Genomic DNA, 25,208 nt, shown 5'->3' with positions numbered 1-25,208 from the left:
TGCACAAGGATTTCTCAGACATGATATTGACCACATATGCTAACTTATCTTGGGCTTGATCTTGTTACTAGAGAGCTTTCATTTTGCTTTGTCCTCATAGCAACTTCCTAAATGTAGGTAGCATCAATTTCCATTTATTTAATCAAACCATAATGTATTTCAAAGCAGAGTTTGTTGGGGATTGAATCATGTCCTCTGTAGACATGTCCAAGGCTTAATCCGCATTCCTGTGGGCGTGAACCCATTTGTACACAGGACCTATGAAGATGTTATTATTAGTTATGATGTGGACTCTGTTTATAAATTGGATCTTTGCAGATCCCATTTATATGAGGCCAAATCAAATTAGGGTGGGCCTTGATCCATATGGCTGAAGTCTTTATAAGCAAAGAAGTTGGACACAGAAGTAGATGGTCAGAAAAAGCCAGAAGTCAGTGGAAACCAGATGTCATTGGAAACTGGACAGCAGGCACAAGGAGAGAGAGATCACCATGTAATGGAGATAGAGATGCAAACTAAGGAACCCCAGGAGTATGTCAAGCCAGCACCAGAATGCTACAGACTCCAGGAGAAAGCATGGCCTATTGAAGACTTTCATTTTGGACTTCTAGCCTCCAAAACCATGAGAAAATAAATCCCTGATGTTTAAGCCAATCCATTGTGTGATACTTGTCATAGCAGATGAGGCAAACTGAGAGTTTGAGCCAGCTAATCAAAGCATAACTTCTCATCCCCATTTTATATGATAGGTTACTGAAGCAGGGTAATGTAACATTCTGCTCAAGTTAATTAACTCTGATTCTTTGGAAACCCTTTCTTAGTTTAATTCCTAATATACTAGGAAAATTCAGAGATAAGTAAATAGTATCTTTCTTTCCTGTGCAGGACAGAAGGTCCTTCTACTCCTGCCAATGGTTGCTTATGCAAACTTAGCTGTAACTTCTTTTCCAATATTATAAGCATATAGGCAAACTAAAGGTACAATTATAGCCAGAAGACCCAGATCCCACACTCTATGGTGGAAACTAAAAAAAAAAAATCCTTTCAACATTAGGTCTGCATGGAGAAATCACAGCCTCTCTATTCCTCTCTTCCCATCTAAAAATGAGAGATAATAATGTTCATATTTGTTTATCTATCTCACAGGAGAATTAAAATGAAGAGTAATTTAATGTTAATAGGTTCTTTGAAGATGAAAAGCATTTCATAATTGCTAAGTTCTATAATATTAAAAGAAATCCATCTCAAAGATGCTCGTCTTTCCTTATCCTCATAACTTTGATTAATTAAAAATAATTATCCTTTTTCAACCCTGTCATTTAAGTGCATAAAACCTTCCTGAAGTTCCCACGCAACGTATGTTTCCCATCTTTATCCAACACTATAGCCTTCTTTTTTGGACTTTTTATTCTTTATGTCTTCTAACTTCTCATATGTTTGAAAATTGGGTGAAAATATAAGTTGTCTCTGCCTAGGGTAAATTTCATTTCTGAGTGTGAAAATTGCCTGAACAACTTCTCACACTCTTTAGAGAATTGCCCAAACTGCCAGTGTCTAAGGCAGCGTTTCTCAGAGGTGGGTGACCTTTCCATTGACATGTGAATCCCTGCGGTGCTTGTAAAATAAAGGTGCCTGGAGATCAGTCACTCTGTGAGGAAGGCCCTAGAAATCTAAAACAAGTTCTGTTGTTATTGACTAAAGTTTGAGAACCACTGACCCAGTCCCCTATTTTAACACAAGGGAAAGAAAAAAAAAAAGGTCAGGCTAAACTATAGAGACAGTTAAAAAAAAAAAAAAAAGATCAGTGGTTGCCACAGGTTCAGGGTGAGGAAAGAATGAGCAGGATTAGTGGGCACTTTTAGAACAGTGAAAATATTCCATAGGATACCATAATGGTGGATACATGACATTCTGCATTTGTCAAAACCCATAGTACTGTACAACACAAAGGTGAAACCTAAAGTAAACTATGGATTCCAGTTAATAATGGTGTATTGTGGTAGACTGAGTCATCAACCCCAACAAATAAATGTTCTTAATCTTAATCTGCACCCCTGTGCACATGAAGCCATTGTAAAAGGACCCATTGAAGACAGAATTTCTTAGTTAAGATGTGGCCCAACTGAATGAGGGTGGGTCTAGATCCATTTCACTGGCGGACTTACGAAGAGAAGAAACTGGAAGCCAGAAGTTGGAGAAGGCCACACAAGAAGAAGCTGGAAGTAGGTGGAAACCGGGAGAGCTGAAGAAAGGAGAGGACATCACCATGTGATGGGAGTCAGGGATAGAAGCCAAGGACCCCAAGGGTTGCTAGCAGCCAGCACCAGAACGTACAGACTATGGGAGAAAGCAAATCTTGTCTATATCTTCATTTTGGACTTCTTCTAGCCTTAAAACTTTTAGCCAATAAATGCTTGTTGCTCTAACCAACCCACTGTGTGGTATCTGTCATAGCAGCCTGGCAAACTAAGACACATCTCAATATTGGTTCACAAATTGTAACAAATGTACCACACTAAAGCAAGATGTTAATAATAAGGGACATTGCATTGTGGGTGGGAGGGTGGGGGTATGGGAACTCTTGTACTTTTGGCGCAAGTTTTCTGTAAACCTAAAACTGCTCTAAAAAATAAAGTCTATTACAAACAACAACAACAAAATGGTAAGAACGTCAGAAGAGAAATTTTCTCGTTGAATATATCTTTATTTTCTTTTAGAGTTCCTGAGGTTCCAATTGCGATTAAGAATTTCTACCATGGAAAGTTCCTTGGGTTTGTTTTATGTTCTCAATAGTGTTTATGTTCAACAGTGTACATAAAATCACCTCGATTTTCCTGAGGAAATTTGACTTTTATATTTTTTCATGTGTTTTTAAATTGGAGACAAATCTAATTTTATTTTCTTGGGGTTGCATAGCCAGTTGCAAAGCCACTGAATTTTATGCATGGACATCAGCAGAAGGAATGGAGTATGAAGATTCGCTTTCCTCTAAAAGCCAAGGATCTGAAGTGTTCACCCCTTCTTATGGGCACCCACAAGCATCTCACCTCCTTCTGCCCCACTAAGCAGAGGAGGGGTGTTTTTGTCCAAAGCAATCCCCTTCTTGTGTCACAGCCTCTCCCCCACGTCCTCCTTCTTTGCTCTCAGCATCCCACCTTTCCCTTATTACAAATGCACCCTCAATCTCCACAGGTCAATTCCCTCAGCTCCAGAGGAAGAAGGGGCTGCCTCCCAACCCCCATTTATCAAACCGCCTTCCTCTACATGTGCTGTAAATTCTTTTCTCTCCTGCCTCCTCGGGGCTCATGTTCCATCAATTTTCTACTCTTTCTCATATAATTCAAGTCTTTTCCTCTCTTCAGACACTGTCTCCTCAGAAATCTTACACCCTTCTAGCTACCCCACTGCTTCCTTTCACAGTGGAGCTGCTAGAAAAAGCCATTTTAGGGCTATTTATTGCCAGTGTAAATCAGTACGAGCAGAACTCACTTGGGAAACGCATAGCACAAACAACCAGAGCAAGCACCAACAAAATCATCACCCCCACGGTGGAGCTGTTTGGGAATCAATATTCAAGGAACTGGTGTTTTGATGATTTGCAACTCAGGATCCTCCTCCTGGAATCACCTCTCCTGGCTGCTCTAGCTCTACTGCCCCACCCTGTTTTCATTCCCACTCCTCCCGACACGCCTGTGGGCTGAGTTCAGAGTTTTGCTCCAGGCTTGCCTTGGGCCAGGCTTCCTCTCTGCACAGCTAATGCATGGTTTAGGCTTCTGCCCTGGCAATCCCCCTAGCAGCGGGCTCTGTAATTGTTCTCGCTGGCAGCAGCCTGCAGCTGTGCCGGAGGGCGGGACCCCGAGCCTGGGAGCTGTGGCCAGCTCCAGGGCTCCCCAGACCAAGGTCACCTCCCCGGCCTGGAAGGATGGCCGGCTTGAAAACCCCAGGGCAACTCCGTTCCTGAGAAAGCCTTGCAGCATCCCGATTCCTTCAGAGGTGTGACCTCTCCCTCAGCTTCTCTCTCCAGTAGAGTCCAGGAATCAATTTTCACGGGAAGCCACATGAAAGCAACTGGCGATTCTCTTCTGGATGGAAAAGACAGGAATCACAGCCAGAACTCCGCAGCACGGCTGCACCAATGCACTCATCTGGCCCCAACTTGGAAGCCCGGAAATACTGATCCGATAACCAGGGATGCCTAATACACTTGATTTATTCCAAAGTTGAAAATGTTTTTACAAAATCATAGGCCCACAGAAATATCCTTTATCCTGCAAAAAATTCTGGTGGTCTTGCTCCTGAATGTGACCCTCTTCTCCTTCCAACCTCTTTCCTCATATGAATAGATGAAGGCAGTGGTTTGCAATGGGGAGCGATTTTGTCTCCCTGAAGACAGTTTTGGTTGGTACAATTTGGGGGAAGAGGATGCTACTGGCATCTAGTGGGCAGAGGGCAAGGAAGCTGCAGAATAACCTACACTGCACAGGACAGGCCCCGCCCCTGCCCCAACAAAGGAATTATTTGGTCACAAATAGCAGCTGCGCAGAGGTTGAGAAACCCTGGTTTGAAGGAAGCAATGTATCACTCCCTAGCACCTTCAGATATCCCCATAAATTATACGCACACATTCAAGGCAAGAATAAGTACACCTGCCGGTTGCATAACACCTACTAGGGGGCCAGTCACTTTTTCTGTATCTTTGCAACCACCATGCAGAATAGTGTCATCTCCTTTTTACAAGCAAGGAGGCTGAGACTCAGATGGATTAAGAAACCTGCCCAGGGCACGCAGCACCACAGGGTTGGGACAGGTATTTAAACCCAGCTTACCTGGCCCCGAAGCCATCACCTTGTGCTGTGAGATACCCTCCCTGTGTCAGGACTGCAGGGTGCCTAGCCCTCTCCAGAGACGGCCAGAAGCCATGCAAACCAAGACAAAACAACTCTGCCCTGGTCCAGGTTCAAAGCTAACACAAATCCTTATAATGAGAAGTAGCCAGGGAGAGATGGAATGAGAAATACAGATGATGGACCAGAGCAGTGTTTTTTCAAACTGTTTTTGCACAGGAGCAAAGAGATGGGGAGGAGGGAGAAGAGTGCCAGTGGACAGCTGACCAGCCACCCTTGCTCCCTGGAGGAAGCCGGCTCCACCTATACCTCTTCTGTGTATTGGGATTAAATGCAAATTTTGACTGAAAATGTGGTTCCAAATAAAAGTGTTGGAAAACTTGGGTTTCTGAGAGGACTCAAGAAAAGATGAACTTATTTATCTTCAGAAGAAGCTTCAGGAAAGAAGTTGTGAAGGAGCTATACAGTAATTTAAGGGGCTTTAAAGGGTGGGTGGGATTTGGGCCTGTGTGAATGAGAGAGGGGGCTAACAGGGAGGGGAGCGTGGGCCTGACGGAAGCACAGAGAACAGAGGGTGGGTGGGAGGCAGGCAGGACTGGGAGGTGACGTCTCCAGGCAGGCAATCTTGGTGCTTGGGCGTTCCCAGAGTCTGAGGAATTTGGACTTCATTTTGTAGACAGTAGGCGTGATTACAGATTTTTGTGCCCAGGAAAGGGGGAAAGTTATGGCAAAACTGGATGGAGAATGGAAGTGACCGGAGGTAGGGTGAGCAGAGTGGTACCATGACACACAGCATGTATCATCTACCAGAAGCTCACATGTGCAGAACGATTTGTATAACCCAGCACCCAGCACCAAGCCCTCAGGAATATAACCGTGCATTGGTGAATTCATAGCGAAGACATTTGTCCCCCTTTAATAATAAAACTAATGTTATGTACCCCAGAAAAGGCCATGTTCTTTTAATCCATTCTTGCGGGAGTAGACTTCTTGTGGGTGGGACATTTTGATTAGGTTGTTTCAAATGAGATGTGACCCAGCCCACTCAAGGTCTTAATCCTTTACTGGGATCCTTTATGAGAGGATAAAAGGCAGAGACATTTGGAGAGAGCTTGGAGAGCGCTGAGAGAGAGAGAGAAATGCCCTGGGAGATGCTAAGAGAGGACCCACAGACACTCAGAGAGGAAGCCACTGGAATCAGAAGTCGAAAGCAATGAAACCTAGGAGCAGAGAACAGCAGATGCCAGCCATGTGCCTTCCCATGTGACGGAGGATGCCAGCAACCTTTCTTCAGAGAAGATATCCTCCTGTTGATGCCTTAATTTGGACATTTTCACAGCCTTAGAATTTTAACTTGTAACTTAATAAATCATCATTGCTAAAAGCCAAAAAAAAAAATAATAATAATAAAGTTAAGACATTTGGACCCAATGACATTTTAGCTGTTACTGGTTAATTAAAAAAAAAAAAAAAAAGACACCCACACACATATAATCTTTACATAAATTCATAAATGTGATTATACACAAATCTGTTATGGGTTGAACCATGTCCTCCATGAAGGCATGTTCAAGTCCTAATCCCTGGTTCCCTGGTGTGGAACCATTTGCAAGCAGGATCTTTGAAGATGTTATGAGTTAAGGTGCAGCCAAACTGATTCAGGGTGGGCCTGAATCCAGTGCAGCTGGAGGCCTTCTAAGCAGAGGAGGAGGCAGAAGGAGACGGATGGCCATGTGACAGAGGCAGGGAGTAAGTTACAGATTGCTGGTAAGCTACCACTAGAAAGCAACAGACTTCAGAGAAAGCATGGCCTGCTGACACCCTGATTTTAGACTTCTAGGCTTCAAAATTGTGAAATAATTAATTCCTGTTGTTTAAACCAGCTGGGTTTAGTACTTTGTTACAGTAGCCCTGGCAAACTAAGACACATCTTTTTTGTGTTGTCTTGTTTGGTTGGCTCCTCATCTCACTTCATCTCCTGTGACCCAGGTTGATGATCCAAGATGTAACCTTAGTGTATTTTTTCATCTGAATCATATACTAATGTATATACCTATATTTATATTGATCTTGATATCTATATCTATCCATCTACCCATCCACCCATCCATCCATCCATCCATCCAGGTTTTGGGTCATTATTTCTCAATTTTTGAATTATATCATTCACACTTTCCTGCTTCTTTGCTCACTTGGAACATCATGTGAAAATCCCTCCAGCACCTGGTAAGGCACCAGTTCAGTCCTTTTATGCCTTATCTTGCTGTGCAGTGTGGATCTGCCCTTAATGAATGTAGCCATTCCCCCCTGAGGGACATCTGCATTGCTTTTAGGTTTTGTGCCTTTAAAATTGATGCTGAAATAAGCATCCCTTTCTGTTTTGTTAGGCAGCCTATCAAAGCTTTTAAAAGTCCATGCTCTAGAGCCAGACTGCCTGGGTTTGAGTCCTGACTCTGTCACTTACTAGCTGTGTTCCCTTGGACAAGTTTTTAACCTCTCTGTGCATCAGTGTGATGGTTTGGATGTCTTATGGCACCAAAAACGCCATCATCTTTGATGCAGTCTTGTGTGGGCAGGAAATGTATTGGTGTTGATTAGGTTGGAGACTTTTGATTGGATGTTTCCGTGGAGTTGTGAACACTCAACTGTGGGCGAGATCTTTCATTGGATAATTTCCATGGAGGTGTGGCTCAGCCCATTCAGCATGGGCCTTGATTAGTTTACTGGAGCACTATATAAGCTCAGACCAAAGGAGAAATCTTGCTACAGCCAAGAGGGACACTTGGAAGAATGCACAGAAGCTGAGAGAGTAGCTGCAGATGAGAGACAGTTTGAAGATGGCAGGTGAAAGCAGACTTTTGTTCCAGAGAAGCTCAGAGAGAAAAAATGCCCCAAGAGCAACTAAGTGATATTTTTGAGGAACTGCAGCCTAGAGAAGAATGTCCTGGGAGAAAGTCATTTTGAAACCAAAACTTTGGAGCAGACGCCAGCCACGTGCCTTCCCAGCTAACGGAGGTTTTCCGGACACCACTGGCCATCCTCCAGTGAAGGTACCTGATTGTTGATGTGTTACCTTGGACACTTTATGGCCTTAAGACTGTAACTATGTAACCAAATAAACCCCCTTTTATAAAAGCTCTTCCATTTCTGGTGTTTTGCATTCTGGCAGCATTAACAAACTAGAACAATCAGTTTCCTCATTTGTAAAATATGGAGGTCATAATAAAATGTGTAACTCATGTGTGGCCTTTACAAAGATACCTGGCCCATAATAAGTGCTCAATAAATATCAGCAACTATTATAAACCCTAATGCTTTTCTTTCTAAGTGATGAATTCATGGGCCAAAGAACGTATGGATTTTTAAATTTTAGTATATACTGGGATTGAATCCCCCCCAAAAAGGCTAAAATAATTTATGTCTCTACCAGCAATGCATGAGTGTATCCTTTTACTCAGGTCTTCTCTGAAAACAGATAAATATAATTCTTTGTCATTTTTTGCCAGATTGATGTTATGAAGCAATCAGTTACTTTAATTTGCATTCTCCAACCACTAGTAAGTTTGAAACTCTTTTTATTGGTTTGTTTATCATTTGCATTTGCTCTTCTCTGAATTGCTTCCTTTACCTGTTTTTGCCCATCTTTCTAGGTTTTTTTCCTTCTACTTTTTTTTACAAATTGTAAGAGCTTTCTGTATAGTACAGATTTTTCACCCTCTGAATTTCCTAAGCTGCAAAGATTATTTTTCAAAATGTAAAGTTCCTCTTTTGAAGTTGTTTTTGTATTTTCACCATAAAAAGTGTTTTAATTTATGTATTCAAATATGTCTTTCTTTTCTTTTGTAGATTATAGGGTTCCAATCTTGATTAAGAAGATTTCTACCACTGAAAGTTTCTTAAGCTTATTTTATGGTCTCAATAGTGTTTATGTTCTAGAGTGTACATAACATCACCTTGATTTTCCTGAGGAAATTTTACTTTTATGTTTTTACATGTGTTCTTAAATTGGAGAGGAATCCAATTTAATTTTCTTTTGGTTGCATAGCCAGTTGTGTTGTCATCATTAGCAAAATAGTTCATCCTTTTCCAACTAAATTAACTATCATCTTTGTCAAATACTAAATTCTCATAATACTCAGATCTGTTTCTTGATTTGCTTTTTCACAAATCCTACTTCATTACCATTTTGATTTAATTACATGTAAGAAAGTCGAAATGTCTCCACCCTGTCACCTCATTAAAAAAAATTCTTGGTTATTTTCAGTCTTTTATTCTTCCATATGACAAACATGGATGGAATTTTAATTAGAAATATTATATGTATATAATATTTTTGAAGACAAATGACATTTCTAGGCTATTGTCTTCACATTATAAACATGGTATTTGTTTTTTGACTTTGCTTTATACATTCAAAAAGATTTTATAGGTTTTACTCATTTAAGTCCTTTGCCTTTCTTGCTAAATTAATTTCTAAGTATTTTATACTTTTGTCAGCTTTGTGAACACAATTTCTTTTTCTAGGCACACTTACTGCTAGAATGGAGAAAAACTATTTTTTGTATGTATGTCAAATTGTTTTGCCAAAGCTTCTTGTTTATTTTTACTTTAATTTCATGAATTTTCCAGATAAACATAAGGAAAGAGAGAAACTTTTAGCTCTCCTATTAATAGATTTATATCACAGAGATTTTTATGACATAGTGCTCAAGATATGACAGATTTCTGATATCATGCTATCTTTACCAAGCCCCATCTCTTCTGTCATCATCCAGGTTTGCAATATTTGGCTTCTTTGATCTTTCTGCCTAAGTCAATATTTTATATCCTTTAATAAAAAGCAATTACAAGTTGTGATGTCCTCTGTAGACAAACAATAAATCACATTTATTACTAAGGAAAGTCAGAGTTTGTTTAAATTTATCACAAAGTGTAATCAGAGACTGTTCAGTATAAGAGATATTCATGGGTGTTGAATAAATGTGGTAAGACAATCCTGGCTCCTTGTTGGCTTTACTAATTTATTCAACAACTACCTCCCAAGAGAATTTATTAACTTGTTATATTATAGAAATACAGGGTCCCTTGTACATAGAATCTAATTTGCTTAAGACTCTTTTAGGTAAAAACTATGCATGTTAAATGCTTAGCACAGTGTTTAAAAGCATTAGCTTTAAATATTATCCATTTTTATTATGTATTTTTTTATTATTGTTTACTGACAAAAACCTCTCATCTGAAGATGCAAATATTCAAAAACAGTGCTCTCTCTAATGGTTTTGAAACCTGTACTGGGAGTGTGTCATAAATTCTGAAGAAAAAGGGATTAAGAAATTACAGGAAGGACATAGTCACAATTGATCACGCTCATTTTTGGTCATTTCTTGATGAATTTATGCCTCACAGCTTTTCTAGGTCATTACTAGGAAGATTACTCAGATGCAGCCAGAAATGAGGCCACAAAGCTATTGTAGGTTTCTAGGAGAGAACCCAAAGGCTGCTTTTGGGGTGGCTGATGGTGGGGAACTTATCTGGTCTTTGACTCAAATCAAAAGAATGTATTATCCCTGAGCTCTCCGGTCAGCGGGGGCCCTTAAAGGTTGAAAGGCCATGAGACATCCAGTGGGATCTCAAAATTTTGTGATTTCCACCTACTAATTCAAGACTGCAGATGTAGCAATGGATATTTAAAGTGTGTTATCCAGGTCTTCTTAGGTTCTGTAAAATTCTGCAATTACACTTAATTCCCACTTGTCCAAACTCTCTAAACATGCTCAAATAGCCCCGCTCCTCCCCTCACTCCCCTTGCTAAAGACCTGAAAACAGAAGACATTTACCACCAAGCAGTGTCTGCTTGCAAAGGGAGAGAGGTCGAAGCAGGGCCAGGAGGTTGGGGAAGCCGTCAATTTATTTTGGAGTCAGGAAACAGCCAAGGGCCCATCTCGGAGACTGTGGTTTGAGGGGTTGTGACTCTGGTCAAGTTAGATTTGTCCCGATCATCGACACAAAATGAACGCATGTGCCTTCCGGTGGTTGCAGAGAAACTGATTAACAGCATCAGATTTGAAACCAGCTTCTGAAAACTGTTCTATGCTGACATTTTTGTAAAAAGTGACTCCCAACCCAGTAACTTCTTAAAATTACAACAGAGTATATCTGACACTCGGGCATTCTTCCTAGAAAAAAGGAAGAAACTCATCTAATTGAATTGTTTATATTTGAGCGCATCTCATATTTGCCCTGGGCAAAGAGGTATTCAGAATGATTGAGAGGAGAAAAAGAATCTTCAGTGGTGATTACTGAGAGGACAGCTGGTGGGAACTTATATGACACTCAGCAGTGAGCACTGTTTTTTTCTGAATCCTAAACATTCTGAACTCAAAGATTGAAAGCTATCATAACCAAGGAGTTTTAATTGAAGAGTATTCCATCTATCCATCCATCCTCCCTCCCTTCCTCAGTTCTCCCTCTGTCCCTCCCTTTCTTCTTTTTTGAGTACCAGGTTTGTGATTAGGAAAGCGACAGGCAAGACCCTATCTATCCCCTAGGGCTTACGTTCCAGAGGAAAAGACAAACAATGATAAGTTATAAACATACGATATAAATATATAAACACTATTTCAGATAGTGATAAATTCTATCACTCTAATAAATTAGAGCCTTAAGTTGAGGAGTTTTTAATGATGGGCTATTTTATATTAAATGGGGCTGTTTCATAATAACTTAAAAATACATGCATTTTGCACTTTTCATAAAATAAGTTTGGAGATTTTCACATTTCATTTATAGTTTTCTTGTTTATGCTTGCATTCAGGATCTATATAAGAACTTTCACCTGGTATTTTTTATACATCATTTCATAGCAAGTGGAAACTCTCCAATGGCAGAAAGTTTTAGTAAATATTAAAAATGTTAACATGACAAATCTCACAGCATCTGTGGCTGTGGCTGCTACAATCTGGCTCACATAGATTAAAAGAAATGTCATTCAAAATAGAGGGAATTACAAAAAGAAGGATGGTAGATTGATAAAAAAATTCTTTGCACTGATAAATATTTTGATAGAATTTCAGCTGGTTACTAGTATCCGTGTAAGATATTTCATTTTTCATATTCTATTGTCTATAATCCCATTGTCTATAGTCTATCACCAAGTTTTGTTCATTTGTCCATGCTCTTTCCGAAATATCTTTCCATTCTTACTGCTTCTGCCTTCTTTTAATTCCATATTCTCTCTTCCAAGAACTATTTCAATAGCCTCTTAAATGACACTCCATTATCCACTCCAATTCATCTTCCTTTAGCTACCAGAGTTGACTTTCTAAAACACCAATCTGATCAGGACATCCCTCTACTCTAAAAACGTCACTGACTCCCTATCATCATCACCACGATGAAACCCAAACTCCCTGGCATGCCATCCAATGCCCATCCCTATCTGACACCAGGAGGCCTTTCTAGCCTCTTTCTCCCTCTCTATTTTGTAACCACATCAAACCGACACCTCATATGTTCACACCTCCACCCTGCTGGGGCTGCTGGGCCCTCTACACAGAAGTCTCTTCTCCCCTTCTCTGCCCAGAAGTCTCTACCCAGAGACTCCACTCATCCTTCAAGGCTCCTGGCACCTAATGCTGGTTACCATTCACATGGTGAGTGCTGCAGTAAAGGTACGTATGGCGTTCATCACATTGTATTGTAATCTGTGCAATTCTATATCTGACTTTGCCTTACCATGGAAGCTAGAGCCTGATGCTGGAGCCCATACCTGGGCTTCAACCAGGTCTTGGTCCAAGACTATGTCTGTGACCCTGGTTATTTACTCAACGCCTCCTTTCCCTCATCAGTGAAGGCAGGATAATTCACTATTACTAGACCAAAGTGTCGAGAACAGCACCTGGTATATTTAGTAAATCTTCAATGGATGCTTTATTATTTAGTTTCCTTATTAACAAATGACATGGTCATAATCAAAGAACGAAGAAATGAAATTTGGGAAGTGATTTTGATACATCTGTAGCCAAAGACATTTAAGAGACCCATACAGTTTAACAAATGGTTCATATTTCCAGTGGATGGGTTGAAAGCCCTGAATTTTATAGGTTTTTCTGGTTATTTACAGCCTCTACCCCAGCCCCAAGTGGATTTTCCACCTTCCTCTGCTACGCTTTGTCACCTCGGGGACGAGCAGCTGTGGGTTATAATATCCAGAGATCCTGGTTTATGGTTGGGTTTGGTCAATGGGAGAATGGAGGGTGGACAAAGAGTGTTGAGAGTGCACTTCCCCCAGTGCGTCTCTGCCTGTGGTCAGGTTTCTGGTGAGGCTGTGTCCATCCATGAGGACAGTGCCTGCTGGGAGCCCCTTACACATTCAGTTCCCACCCAGCTTGCCTAACCATGTCCTCTCTTATTATTTCTTGTCTTACCACTGCTGACGCTGACAGGGTCATTATAACTGTGGAAAGTCAGTGGCATAGATGTCATGAAGCAGCAATCACAGAACTCTAGAGGAAGTTCCTGTAGGGGCATGGAGTTATGGATCCCAGAAAGATATGCTCTTAAACTTGATCCATCCCTCTGGTTGTGAACCCAATGTAAATAGGACCTTTTGAAGAGGTTAGTTCAGTTAAGGTATGGTCCAAATGAAACCAGGATGGCTATTAGTCCTATAACTGGAGTCCTATATAAGTATAATGAAATTCAGAGAGAGAGAGAGAAAGCCACAGGGAGCAACCAGGAGCCGAAGCCAAGGAACCCAGAAGAGAAGCAGGGAGAGGCCGCCATGTGCATTGTGATGTGACAGAAAAGCCAAGGAGCCAGGATCGCTGGCAGCCAGCCCCCAAACGCCAGTCTTCTGGGAGAAAGCAGTGCCTTGATGACACCTCGATTTTGGATTCTTCTAGTTTCACAGCTGTGAGTCAGTAAATTCCTGTTGTTTAAGGCAACCCATTGCATGGTATGTATTTTAGCAGCCAGGAAAATAAAACAGTCCCTTCATACCAAAGGCAAAAAATTGGCTTTTCTTTTTCCAGCTTGCTTGACATGTGTAATACAGAATCTTCGCTATATTTACTCATATTGGTGTCTCTCAACACTTGACTGGAAAAAAGGAGAAGTAGGTGGAATTGCTGTGCCCTGTTACACAGAGCTTTTGATTTAGCTGTCACTGTCCCAATGACTATGTAGCTGCCACACAGCAAACATGCAGTAGAGAGAGAATCTCAAGTGGCTTCAGCCAAGGGAAGCTTTTAGGGGAAGGATGTGGTATCAGAGGCCTCTCCACTCACTTCCTCAGCTAGTGCCCAGCCAGGAAGAGGCTGTCATAGCAGAAGCAGCTCAAGTAAGCCTTGAGAAGGAGATGGAGGACTCTCCATTTGGGCATTAAGATAAGCCAGTCCCTGAGAGGGCAGAGCTCCTGGGAGACACATGCATTTATCACTAATGATACAAGAACTTTGGAAGCACAGGCAATAAATAAAAGTGTGAACATTGAGAAATTTATTGCAGATGGAAGGAATGAGCACTCAGTTTATCTTAACAACCCAAAGGCATGACTTGTGGAAGAATACTCATTTATGCATCCAATATGTAATTTAAAAAAATATGTTTGAACACCTAAGAAGTGCCCGGCATTGTGCTGGATGCAGTAAAGTAAGGCAGAGCAGTCTCTGTTCTCATAGAGCTTATTTCCTGGAGGGAAGTCAGACAAGTAAGAGTAAGGAACACAAAAGAAGGTCCGTGAAAGATAAAAGAACCAGAATAATAAAATATGATAAAAACGACCAGCACAAAGATCCCTTCTTCAGCCACATCCGAGTAATGTTTCCATCCAGAGGAAGGTTTGAGCCTTTAAAGCTGACCAGTTTGTCTGATGTTCCTTTTGGGTCTGAGGTGCCGGTTTCCTCAGTGCAGAGAAGGGGTGGGCAGGGAGTGGGTGTCAGTGAGCCCATCTCGTGCCTCCTCCCAGCCTGAATCTTGTCCTGGCTTGTCCTGTGGTTGAGGGATCCCTGCAGTTCTTAACTTCCCAGCTTTACAACGTCAAGGCTGTGACCACGATAAGCACTTTAATCTTTTAGCCCCTCTGTTCTCTTATTAGTGATATACAGGTAATGATAATCGTCATCTTCCTCCCCACCCATGTGAATGGTGTGATAAAGTGTCCTGTGGTGTGATGGGGGTGGGTCGCTGGGCACACGTGATCAGAGACTGTTTACAGCCAAGCCCACCCCGCTGGCGGCGAAATGGCATCTGGTGCAGCCAAAGTACGTGGGAAATCAGATCTGAGGACTTGTGATTCCGGTTTCCTCAGTGTCATCAACCTCCTGGTGTCAGGAGCAAATGATGGGATCTTCTGGCAGCCAGCACCGCGCCCACTTGCTACGGAAATTTTGTACAAGACACAAAGGGGACTTTATATGGGTCGGAGCCCAGCTATGTGCCCATCACTTAAATGCTGGCAAAAGAGCTTAACAGGTACACATGGGCACAGGAAATGTGAGACCTGTGACCTTTCTTTGTAAACCATTTGCCACAAGGCACAAAGAAGGTTCATAGTAGGGAAATAAAACAGCAGAATAATTCCAGCAGCTTTGCTGTCTGGTGAAGACACCCCAAACCCCATAAGGTCTTCCTGTTCAAAGCTAAAGAAAGGTCTGCACAGGCGGCCTCAAGTTCATGCTGCCGTGGTGACAATGGTCAAAAAAAAAGCAGCTCCCGCCTCTCAGGAGCTCTCAGGTGTTGATAAAAGGGCAATCCACTCCTTGTGGAGGTTCCTGATCCCCTGCGATGCTGATCAGTCACAGCAGAGATGCCTGGGCTTGCTCTGCATTCCCAGGCTTTCCACCAGCCCACGACTGTGGGAAACTCAGCTGCTCAGAGTTGGAGCCTCCAGCCAGTGGGGAAGTTCCCTTGCCCATCAGTGAAAGGAAACTCATCTACACATGCTGTTTCACTTCCTAGTTGGTTAAGAAATTGACTTGCAATTTGTGTAAGGGATCGACAGCAAATACCCTCAACAGGAGCAGGCACGTCAGGGGATGACAGTCTGAGTGCTGACAAGAAGGGTGATGTCCTCAAGCAATAGAAAGATGGTAATTAACTAGCACTGTGTGGGCAGGCACACATGAGCCCCTGATGTGTATAAGGAATCCATCCAGAGAGTTCTGCTAACCAAGTCTTACACTCACAGTGTCCCTGTATCACATAGTTTCCTTCCCCAGTGCAAAAAAGTTGAATTCATGTATTTACAAAGCCTCTTCAGCACCTTGATGCTAGCCATGGGGGCTCCCAGTTGAAGGCGCATGCAAGGCAGCTGGCTAAACTCACTCCTCAGGAAAAGTGAGGGACCACGAAGCCTGTAAATCCAGTGTCTTCTGTGCCTTTTCATTAGGCCTTCACCTATGGCCTTATAATATATTTAAAAAAATTTTTTTTATTGTGATTGTTCACATACCATACAATTATCCAAAGATCCAAAGTGTACAATCAGTTGCCCCTGGTACCATCATACAGCTGTGCATCCATCACCACAATTAATTTTTGTTCAGTTTTTATAACATTTTCATTAATCCAGAAAAGAAATAAAGACTAAGAAGAAGAAAAAAAAAAAAAGAAAAGAAAAGGAAACTCAAATCCTCCCATATCCCCAACCACCCCCCCTCCATTGCTGACTCGTAGTACTGGTATAGTACATTTGTTACTGTTGATGAAAGAACGTTGAAATACTACTAACAGTAGTATACAGTTTGCAACAGATATATATTTTTTTCCTATATGCCCCTCCATCACTAACTTCCAGTTGTAGTGTCACACATTTGCTCTGGTTCATGAAAGAGAATTCTAATATCTGTACAGTTAATCTCAGACATTGCTATGGCCTTATTTTGTGTCTGCACTGAAATGTTCTTCACTCCAAGGTTTCCTTTGGAGAGTCAAGTCCACCAAAATGCAGCTCCCTTGGCCATCAGTCCTCTTGACCACTCCACTGATGGCCCAAGCTTCTGTCTTCATTCCCTAGGGCTGCCATAACAAAACAGACTAGGTGGCATGAAGTTCTGGAATTTATGGTCTTAGAGTTCTGGAGACTAGAAGTCTGAAATCAGGGTGTCAGGAGGACCATGTTCTCTCTGAAACCTGTAAGGCAGGATCCTTCTTTGCCTCTTCTGGCTTCCAGTGGTTGGCTGGTGCTGCCTGGCTTTCGGTGGCGTGCAGCTGCCTCACTCCAGTCTCAGCCTCTGCCATTGTGTGACCGTCTTTCTCTTTTGTGTCTTGTCTGTCTCTTTTTAGAAGGACACCAGTCATCTTGGAGTAGATGACCTCATCTATTTTTTGGTTCTAATTTTAAAACTTTTAATTTTGTAATGATCCCAAACTTAACAGGAAATTGGCAAAAATAATACAAAAAAAAAAATACATAGAATTCCAACATACCACCACCCCCCACTTGGAAAACCAGATTTACCAACTGTTGGCATTTTGCCACATTTGTTATGTCATTTTATCTATCTGTATTTATGTATCTAGCATCATCATCTATCATCTCTCTATCATCTATCTATATCTAAGTATCTGTATCTATGTATCAATCTATGTAATCTATCTCCCTTCCTCTATTGAATCATCCATCTATCTATCCATCTATCTTCTAAATATTTGAAAGCAGGCTGCATACATCATGCTCCTCTAACACTTAACACTTCCATAACAGTATGAGCTCATCTTAATTTAACTAATTCCCACTGCAGTGGCCCTATTTTCAAATAAGGTCACATTCTTAAGTCCTGGGGGATAGGACGTCAACATATCTCTTTGGGGGGCACATTCAACCCATAACAGCTCCATCCTCTCAATCTTTGAAGACCCCATTCTACTGCCTACACACTCTACCTAGCCACCACCTTTTCACAGACTGCCTTCCCCGTCAGCAAGAGCAGGTCTTCTCCAAAGGACACGGCGCTGCTGTCAGCCTGGGTCACTCTCTCATCACAGTCCTCTCTCTCTCTGGCCACTCCTTCTTAGCTTTCCTCAGGGATTCCTTCACTCTGCCCACCCCTTATATTTCAGGGTTGTCCAGCACTTTTCTAGGGCCCCAGCTCTTCTCACCATCTGCACAAGCTCTGGGTGACCTCATCTCCTTCCATGACTTGATTCACTTGGTCTATGTTGGTGTCTCCCAAATCTCAGCTTCCAGCTCAGCCTCTCTCCTGCTCACCATGTCCATATTTCCAGTTCCACAAGAAGATATCTCAGAAACTGCACACTCAACATGTCGAAGAGTGAATTCTTCCTCTTCTGTCTCACATCGACTTCACATAACTTCTATCACAGTTAAGAGTATCAAGTCACCCATCTATGCAACCAGAAACCTCTGCTTTATTCTATATTCTTCTCTCTCACTCACCTCCACAATCAGCCAGGGAACCCACTGGTTCAATCACTTCTCCCTCTGACATATCCCCCAATCTGTCCCTTCCTCTCCATTGACATGACCTCTGTCTTAGTTTTGTCCCTCATTATTTCTCCCCTTGACATACTGTCTTGCAACTGGCCTTGCTACTTCCAGTCTTACCTTCTCAAATGTATTCTCCATTCTGTGGCAAGATTTAATTTTGAAAAAGATAACTCTAAATAAAATATTCTCTATACAGGATATTTACAACCTGGTTCCCACCTACAACTCCAGCCTCACTTCCCACCATAACCTCATTCTCTGCTCTGATGAGTCTTCAGTGTCTGCTGAAGGCTCCATTTCCTCTCACGGCTTTATATTCTTCCTTCCATTTTTAGCGCCCTGACAGGTCTTTTCTTCCTTTCTCTGCTGAAACGCCTACTCAACTATCCCTCAAGACTGGGTACAAACATCCTCTATTTTTTTTTATTATAAGATTTGTTGGCTCCATTCCCTGCTCCCCACCTCCCACCCCCCACCCCCATCTTGGGCTGAGTGAGATCTTTCTTTATATACACATCTCAGGCATATGTGTGTGTATGTACGTATGCATAATTCAGCGTTTAAATAATTGTATGGTAATTGTTGCTTTACTCACAGGTACCTCCCATGGCTGCTCCTTGAGGGAAGGGACCTTGCTCATTTCATCTTTGTATCCTTCTAGCACACAGCATGTACTTAATAGATAATTGTTAAATTATCAAAGACACTCTCCCCAACACCTAGCATGGTCCTATATGGTATGGTATTTGATGGAAGTATTTCTCTATTGGCTGCTGAATCCAACTGACAACCTCCAAGACACCATCTTAAAGTTCTCACGAATTGAGAGAGAATTGAGGGACTGCACTACATACAGCCTGCGTGCAGAGATATTCTTGTGTCACAGGTCAGAGCACGTTCTTCTGTTGGAATGACGTTCAATTCTCAGGATCATAAATCCCCTCATGGCCACCTGCCTGCCCCACCTGCCCACTTCTTGTGTGCTTCTGCCTCTTAGGCAACACCACTCATTTGCTGATAAATTATGGGAAAAGGAGAGACAAACGGTGACTTTGGTTTCATCATTTGTGCCAAACACTTGATGTATGTACCCTCCTGCCTCAGCTTGAGAACTCTGGAGCCTAGAGTGTGTTTGGAGAGAGGGGCGTGTCCAGCTGCTGGAAGCATTAGGCAGGGGTGTGTTATGCCGATACTACAAAAGCACAATGCAGGCATGTGGGCCCCAAGCCCAGCAGGCCCCAGTGATTGCCCCCGAAACTCCCTTCACCAGTAGCCAGTGCAACACCTTATACATAAACACTGTCAGATAAGAATCACAAAAGTGGTCTCCAGGACTCATTGTAAGGAGCCTCTCCAGTGGAAAGCAGGGTAACTTTCAAATCAGGTGCAATCAAAAAGTACATGCATCTTAGATGTTCTGTGCAGCTTTCTGGAGATCTCTAATACCTACATCTGAGGTATGCTGTCCATGAAACTGCATGGAATTGACCGAAAACATACCTCCTCAGACAGATCAGTAAGTAGTAACAGAGTGCCTCAGTGCGAGAGGACCAAAGAGATGCTGGATTTTAGAGTCAGAAGGATGCTTAGTGATCATCTGATCCAACAGTCTTATTTTACAGTAAGAGGTAGAAGCTGCTGTCCGCAGTGCTAAAGACATTGATCCAAGGTCAAAGAATTTCACATTCCTGAATACCCCAAGAAACCTCCGCTGGGGTTGCTTATGATTTTAGCAGAATTGTCAACATTTATGACTTATGTCCTGTCATTTAGGCAATTATTCTGTTAACATCAACTTGCAGTTGATATATCATCGGCATGTTTAGTAAGTTCTTTTGTATTCTTGGTGAAGACTAATAGTGAATCTCCCTTCTAGAGCTTTGTTATTTACTCTCATCACCACTCATAATATTCTGGCCCAATGCTGCAAACATAGTGGTCCTTGAGAAAATGCTGCTGACTTCTAAGAGAGACTAGAACTTCCAAACACGAGAAAGCAAAAAATTAAAGGTCTTACCATTCAAGATGATTCTCGACAAATGCAGACATGGGGCTGATCTGCACCGTGTAAGTGTCATTTGCAGAATACTCAAAGAGTCCATAGTAAGGGTTGAAGAGCTCCTGAGACAAAAGGAAGAAGAACTCTCGCGAGGGACCGCTGTAATCTAGGCTGCAAAGGAAGCAGAGGCCCAGGAAGCTCAGAATGTGCCCGGAGGTGGGGAGACCTGTGTCTGTGCAGGCTCTAGTGTGCTCTTTCAGAGTAGGCCACTGGGAAATGCAAAGAGCAGCCTTAGCTTTTTAGACTGGAGCCCAATGGAAGTGTCAATTTGTTGTAGAGAATAAGGATGCAGTAACTGGTTTGAGGATGTTTCTTTACTTGGATGTCCAGGAATGAACTCTTAGGTCACTGTTCCCTCACCTTTTTTTCCAACCATAAAACACACAGCTGGCCCATCAGAAACAGGGATTTGATTGGGGGGGGGGGGGTGAATAAAAGAATTTCCCATGATAATGCATGCGAGTGTGTGTGTGAGAATTGAAAAAGCTTACAAGTTCATTCCTATATGCCCTCCTAGGACAGCTTGCCCTCCATGGTTGAGAAGATTTTTCCATGAAATCACTGACATTATAAGAAAAATTTGGTATATAGTTGTAGATATGCATTTTAGAAGGAAGAGGTTTTTGATTAGATACTTGGAAGGGCACACCACCTGAAAAAGTAAAAATCCCATAACTCAGGGCTGTAGTTTCGCAGATCCCAGCACTTCAGAGCTTAGGTTTCTGAAGAACATGAAACATAAAGCTTGGCAATACCTGGAGAGAGAAGGACCTCCTAGGAGAGCATGATCAGAATTGCTTTGGGCAATGGCTTGGGGCCAACCCTGTTTCTGCTTGAGAAAATCACCCATGAACCTCAGGCCCTCGTCCGCCCATGGTTGGGCATCTGCATAAAGCTGTGGGTGCCTCACCCCTCCTCTCCAACAAAGGTGACGTAGAGCTTGTTTCGCTGGAGCTCTTTACGGGAATAGGCCATCACCTGATTGAAGGTTCCCTCCAACAAGTGGTCCCGACGAATAATGAGCCTGAAGAAGAACCAACAGGAGGCGTGAGGCTCCGGACTTTTGGCCAAGTGCTTTGTGAGCAGGAAGGACCCCCCCAGCCTCTCCAAGGAGTAATGAGAAGGCAAAGTCCCAGACTGCAAAGGACTTATTTCAACAAACTTTTTAAGACCCTGGGACCACAAGAAAAACATGTGCACTTTTACAATTGGACAGATTCCATCATTTTGGACTACCTGGCCTTAGGGTTTCTTTCTGATCCACTCATAGGAATGTTTCCTAACCTGGATGACTGGCTTTGGGTTTAGCTTTTCAAGATGAGAACAATAAACTCAGAAGAGAAACAATTAACAACTTTATATTTGGAATCCAATTACAAAGTTACAAAGACTCCATGAATTTGACAAATGAGTTAAATTTTGTCCCAAGAATAAGTCAAGGGAAATAAAAGATATTTTTTATGTGGTTCATGAGTCCTTGCTTTCTGAAAAGGTATACCAATGATTTACTATATGCATTTGCTGACACCACTGTTATTTCTCTCTCTCCCTCCCCTCTCTTCCCTGCCCCTCCTACCTCCCTTCTAATTTCTTAACTTCCTTTCTTCTTTCCTTCCAACTTTCTAACTTCCTAATTTCCTTCCTGCCTCCCTTCTAGGGAAACAGTGGTTACCACACCAGCCTATCCAATCTCCAAAAAATACCATAAAGGTAGAGGGGAGACACGGACAGAAAAAGCCACCATGTGAATTCAGTGCCAAGCATTAGAGCACTCACTTAATTTTTCCTGGACCCTGACCAAATCCTTTGGCTTCCAGTTTTCTGTAGAAATTTCGGAGCTTGGCCTCAAAGTCTCTGCGGTACGGTGAAGGGGCCCTTGCACTGGCTCTCTGTAAACCTGCAGAGAAAGCACATGGCTCTGAGGGTCATCACAGTTTATCGAAGAACAAATCAGTGGAGTGAGGGTAGGAGGAAGAGCCGACGAGAGGCACACTGCTGTGTCTTCATGTTTTTCTTCTTGAAGAAGTGTCCCATGATTTCCATCACTTCCTCAGTTACTTTTACAATAACTAGAAGTAATGCAATAAAGGGAAAATGAATTCTGATGGGAACAAATATTTATGTCTTCCACTCCAATTACCGCAAGCTGTATTTCTCTTAAAAATGGCTTAATGAGCATTTTTCTTGATTCCATTGTACTTAGGTACTCTAAAACAAAGGAAATCAAATGAGACTAAGTTTTCTTCTAATTTGCTATAAATATAAGAAGTGATTGTAACTATAAGGAAGCCACTAGAACTGTAATATATGCTTTATTTCTGTAATTATGTTGATACTGATACTAAAATAACCATACCTGTCCAATAGGGCCCACAGCATTTAGAGATTTATATTAGATTATCTTGCAACATAAACGCAAAATTTACAACAATAATAATAATTTGTTGACTGTACACAGAGGAGAGTTTTTGTAGAGCTTAAGGTGCTTTGTAAATGCTTTATGCTTATGATATCCCCACTGGTTTCAAAATCCAGGCTTGCTTAATGGGATTGCATAAAAGAATGTTCTTGTCCATGGGAAAGGTATATGTAAATTATATTGTTTGTTCAAAGATATGTGCAGCTTGCTCTCATATGTTCAGTGGACAGAGCAATAGATGATGGATGATAGACAGGGAGGGAGGGAGGGAGGGAGACAGGGAGGGAAAGAAAGAGACAGCGGTGTGACAGGATGTTAAAGGTGGTGGATCAGGGTATCGGGGGAGGGGGGACAGGGTATGCTGGAGTTCTATGTATGGGGTTTGTACTGTTTTTGCAACTGTTCCTGTAAGTTTGAATTTATTTCAAAATAAAAATTACTAAATAATAATAATAAAAAAATCCAGGCTTGGACCTGACTCTAGCGGTTGTGAGATAGGGAGTGTGCTGGTTTGAATTTGTTATGTACCCCTCAAAAGTCATGTTCTTTTAATCCAATCTTGTGGGTGCAGACTTACTGTGGGTGGGACATTTTGATTAGATTATTTCCATGGAGATGTGGCCCCACGCATTCAAGGTGGGTCTTGATTAGTTTAGTGGAGTCTGTAGAAGAGCTAAGGGGCCGACACAGACACAGATGCTTGGAGATGCAGACAGGAAGACATCTGGAGATGCCAAGCTAAGAGATGAAATCCAGAGTTTGCCCCAGAGAAGCTAAGAGAGGACACCTACATGCTTAGAGAGAAATGCCCAGGGAGAACAAGGAAGGATGCACAGGAGCTGAGAGAGAGAAGCTAAGACAGAAGCCCAGAGACATTTAGGAGAAAGCAACAGAAACCAGAAGCTAACCCCAGGAGAGGCCCAGCAGACTCCAGCCATGTGCCTTTCCATGTGAAAGAGGAACCCCAGATGCCATCCGCCTTTCTTTGGAGAAGCCATCGTCCTATTGATCCTTCAATTGGGACATTTTCATGGCCTTAGAACGATAAATTTGTGAATAAATCCACTTTATAAAAGCCAATCCATTTCTGGTATATTGCCTTTCGGCAGCTTAGCAAACCAGAACAGGGAGTTACTAGATTTTTCAGACTAACTCTTTCACTTTAAACATTTTAAGCTCTAGTTATAAAAAGAAATTTGGATTTACCATAGAGACTTACAACAATGTGATAATGGAAGCCAAACAATGGGGAAAAACATGCCAATATCTGGATTCTGTTTGGAGGTGTGGATTTGACCTAAGTTAATTATCTTGATGTATCCAGGGAATAATATCTCCTTTGCCCCCTAGATTGTTCAACATATTCCCCCATTTAGAATAGAAAATACCTACAAAAGAATTTTTGTAGCATGAGTAATCCATTCCAATACATAAAGAACACTTACAGGGATCAATTTCAGGTAATGCAAGAAAGATTGTTGGAATCTTTGTGGGGACATAATGATGGTCCCTAGTAACCACGTGTATTTCCCTTTACAACTTAAGAAAAAGTTACCAAAATTGGGATCAAATAAAACCCTGAGTCATTAGGCAGAATATTTCATAAAAGGTTCTTCCCTTTTAAATGCTTGGAGGGCACTTTTGGAACACAGTCACAATTTAGAGCAGGGGTCGGCAGACTAAAGGGCCAGATTATTAATTCTTTAGGCTTTGCTACTGCTCACCTCTGCAGCCAAAGACAATATGTAAATGGGCAGGCATGGCTGGGTGCCAATAAAACTTTACGGACACGAAATTTGAATTTTATATAATTTTCATGTTTCATGAGATATTTTGATTTTTTTAAATTTTTTTCAACCATTAAAACTTTTAAAAAACATTCTTAGCCCATGGGTAGTACAACAACTCCAGTGGCCGTCTGTTGATCTTGAGTTTAGACAGTGGGCCTTTGACCAGGAAAGTGAGAGAAGGAGGAGAAAAGGAGAGAGGACACACATACAGCTCCCCTTCATTCCACCTTCACCCCACAGGAGGTAAAACGCCTGAGACCCAAGTTACCTGGGGAGTTCTGAGGTGACGAACAGGGGGAGCAGCGGGGAGAGAAGCTGTAACCAGGGTGGAAGGCAGCCTGCAGGGGGACGTAGGACATAATCTCTTCTTCAAAGAGACTGCAAAGTAAAAAAAAAAAAAACCCACAAAAGTTAGTTTTCTGTCCAGGAAAAAGAGATCATGAACTGGGGTAATAGGAATTAAGTTCTCACAAAGTGACAAAATCGGTCAGATTCAGGTATAGTATGAAAAGATAGGTATATCTTACCTTGCAAATATTCAGTGCTTTTTTTAAAAAAAAACCTTGATTAATCCTACAACAAAATTTCCATTAAGTTCTATATGTAGCTTTTGATAGCCCAGTTTTTTTTTCCATATGTCTTTATT

At 41.9% G+C, this 25,208-nt stretch overlaps 1 protein-coding gene across 3 annotated transcripts in view; it reads right to left on the bottom strand.

The window, feature by feature from the left end:
* HECW1 (HECT, C2 and WW domain containing E3 ubiquitin protein ligase 1) overlaps window positions 1-25,208 on the bottom strand; it is a 402,469-nt gene that overhangs the window by 37,377 nt on the left and 339,884 nt on the right. For all 3 annotated transcript variants that reach the window (XM_037837142.1, XM_037837143.1, XM_037837144.1), the window contains 4 exons: window positions 24,831-24,940; window positions 22,130-22,250; window positions 21,264-21,377; window positions 20,312-20,464 (listed from right to left, as the gene is read on the bottom strand). In XM_037837142.1, the coding sequence (XP_037693070.1) occupies window positions 20,312-20,464; window positions 21,264-21,377; window positions 22,130-22,250; window positions 24,831-24,940 (498 nt within the window). The remainder of the gene's footprint in view (window positions 1-20,311; window positions 20,465-21,263; window positions 21,378-22,129; window positions 22,251-24,830; window positions 24,941-25,208) is intronic.

Source organism: Choloepus didactylus, chromosome 5, assembly GCF_015220235.1.
Source record: "Choloepus didactylus isolate mChoDid1 chromosome 5, mChoDid1.pri, whole genome shotgun sequence".
NCBI lineage: Eukaryota > Metazoa > Chordata > Mammalia > Pilosa > Megalonychidae > Choloepus > Choloepus didactylus.
Note: the sequence above shows the minus strand (reverse complement) of the source record. Positions and strands in the feature narration are given on the sequence as shown.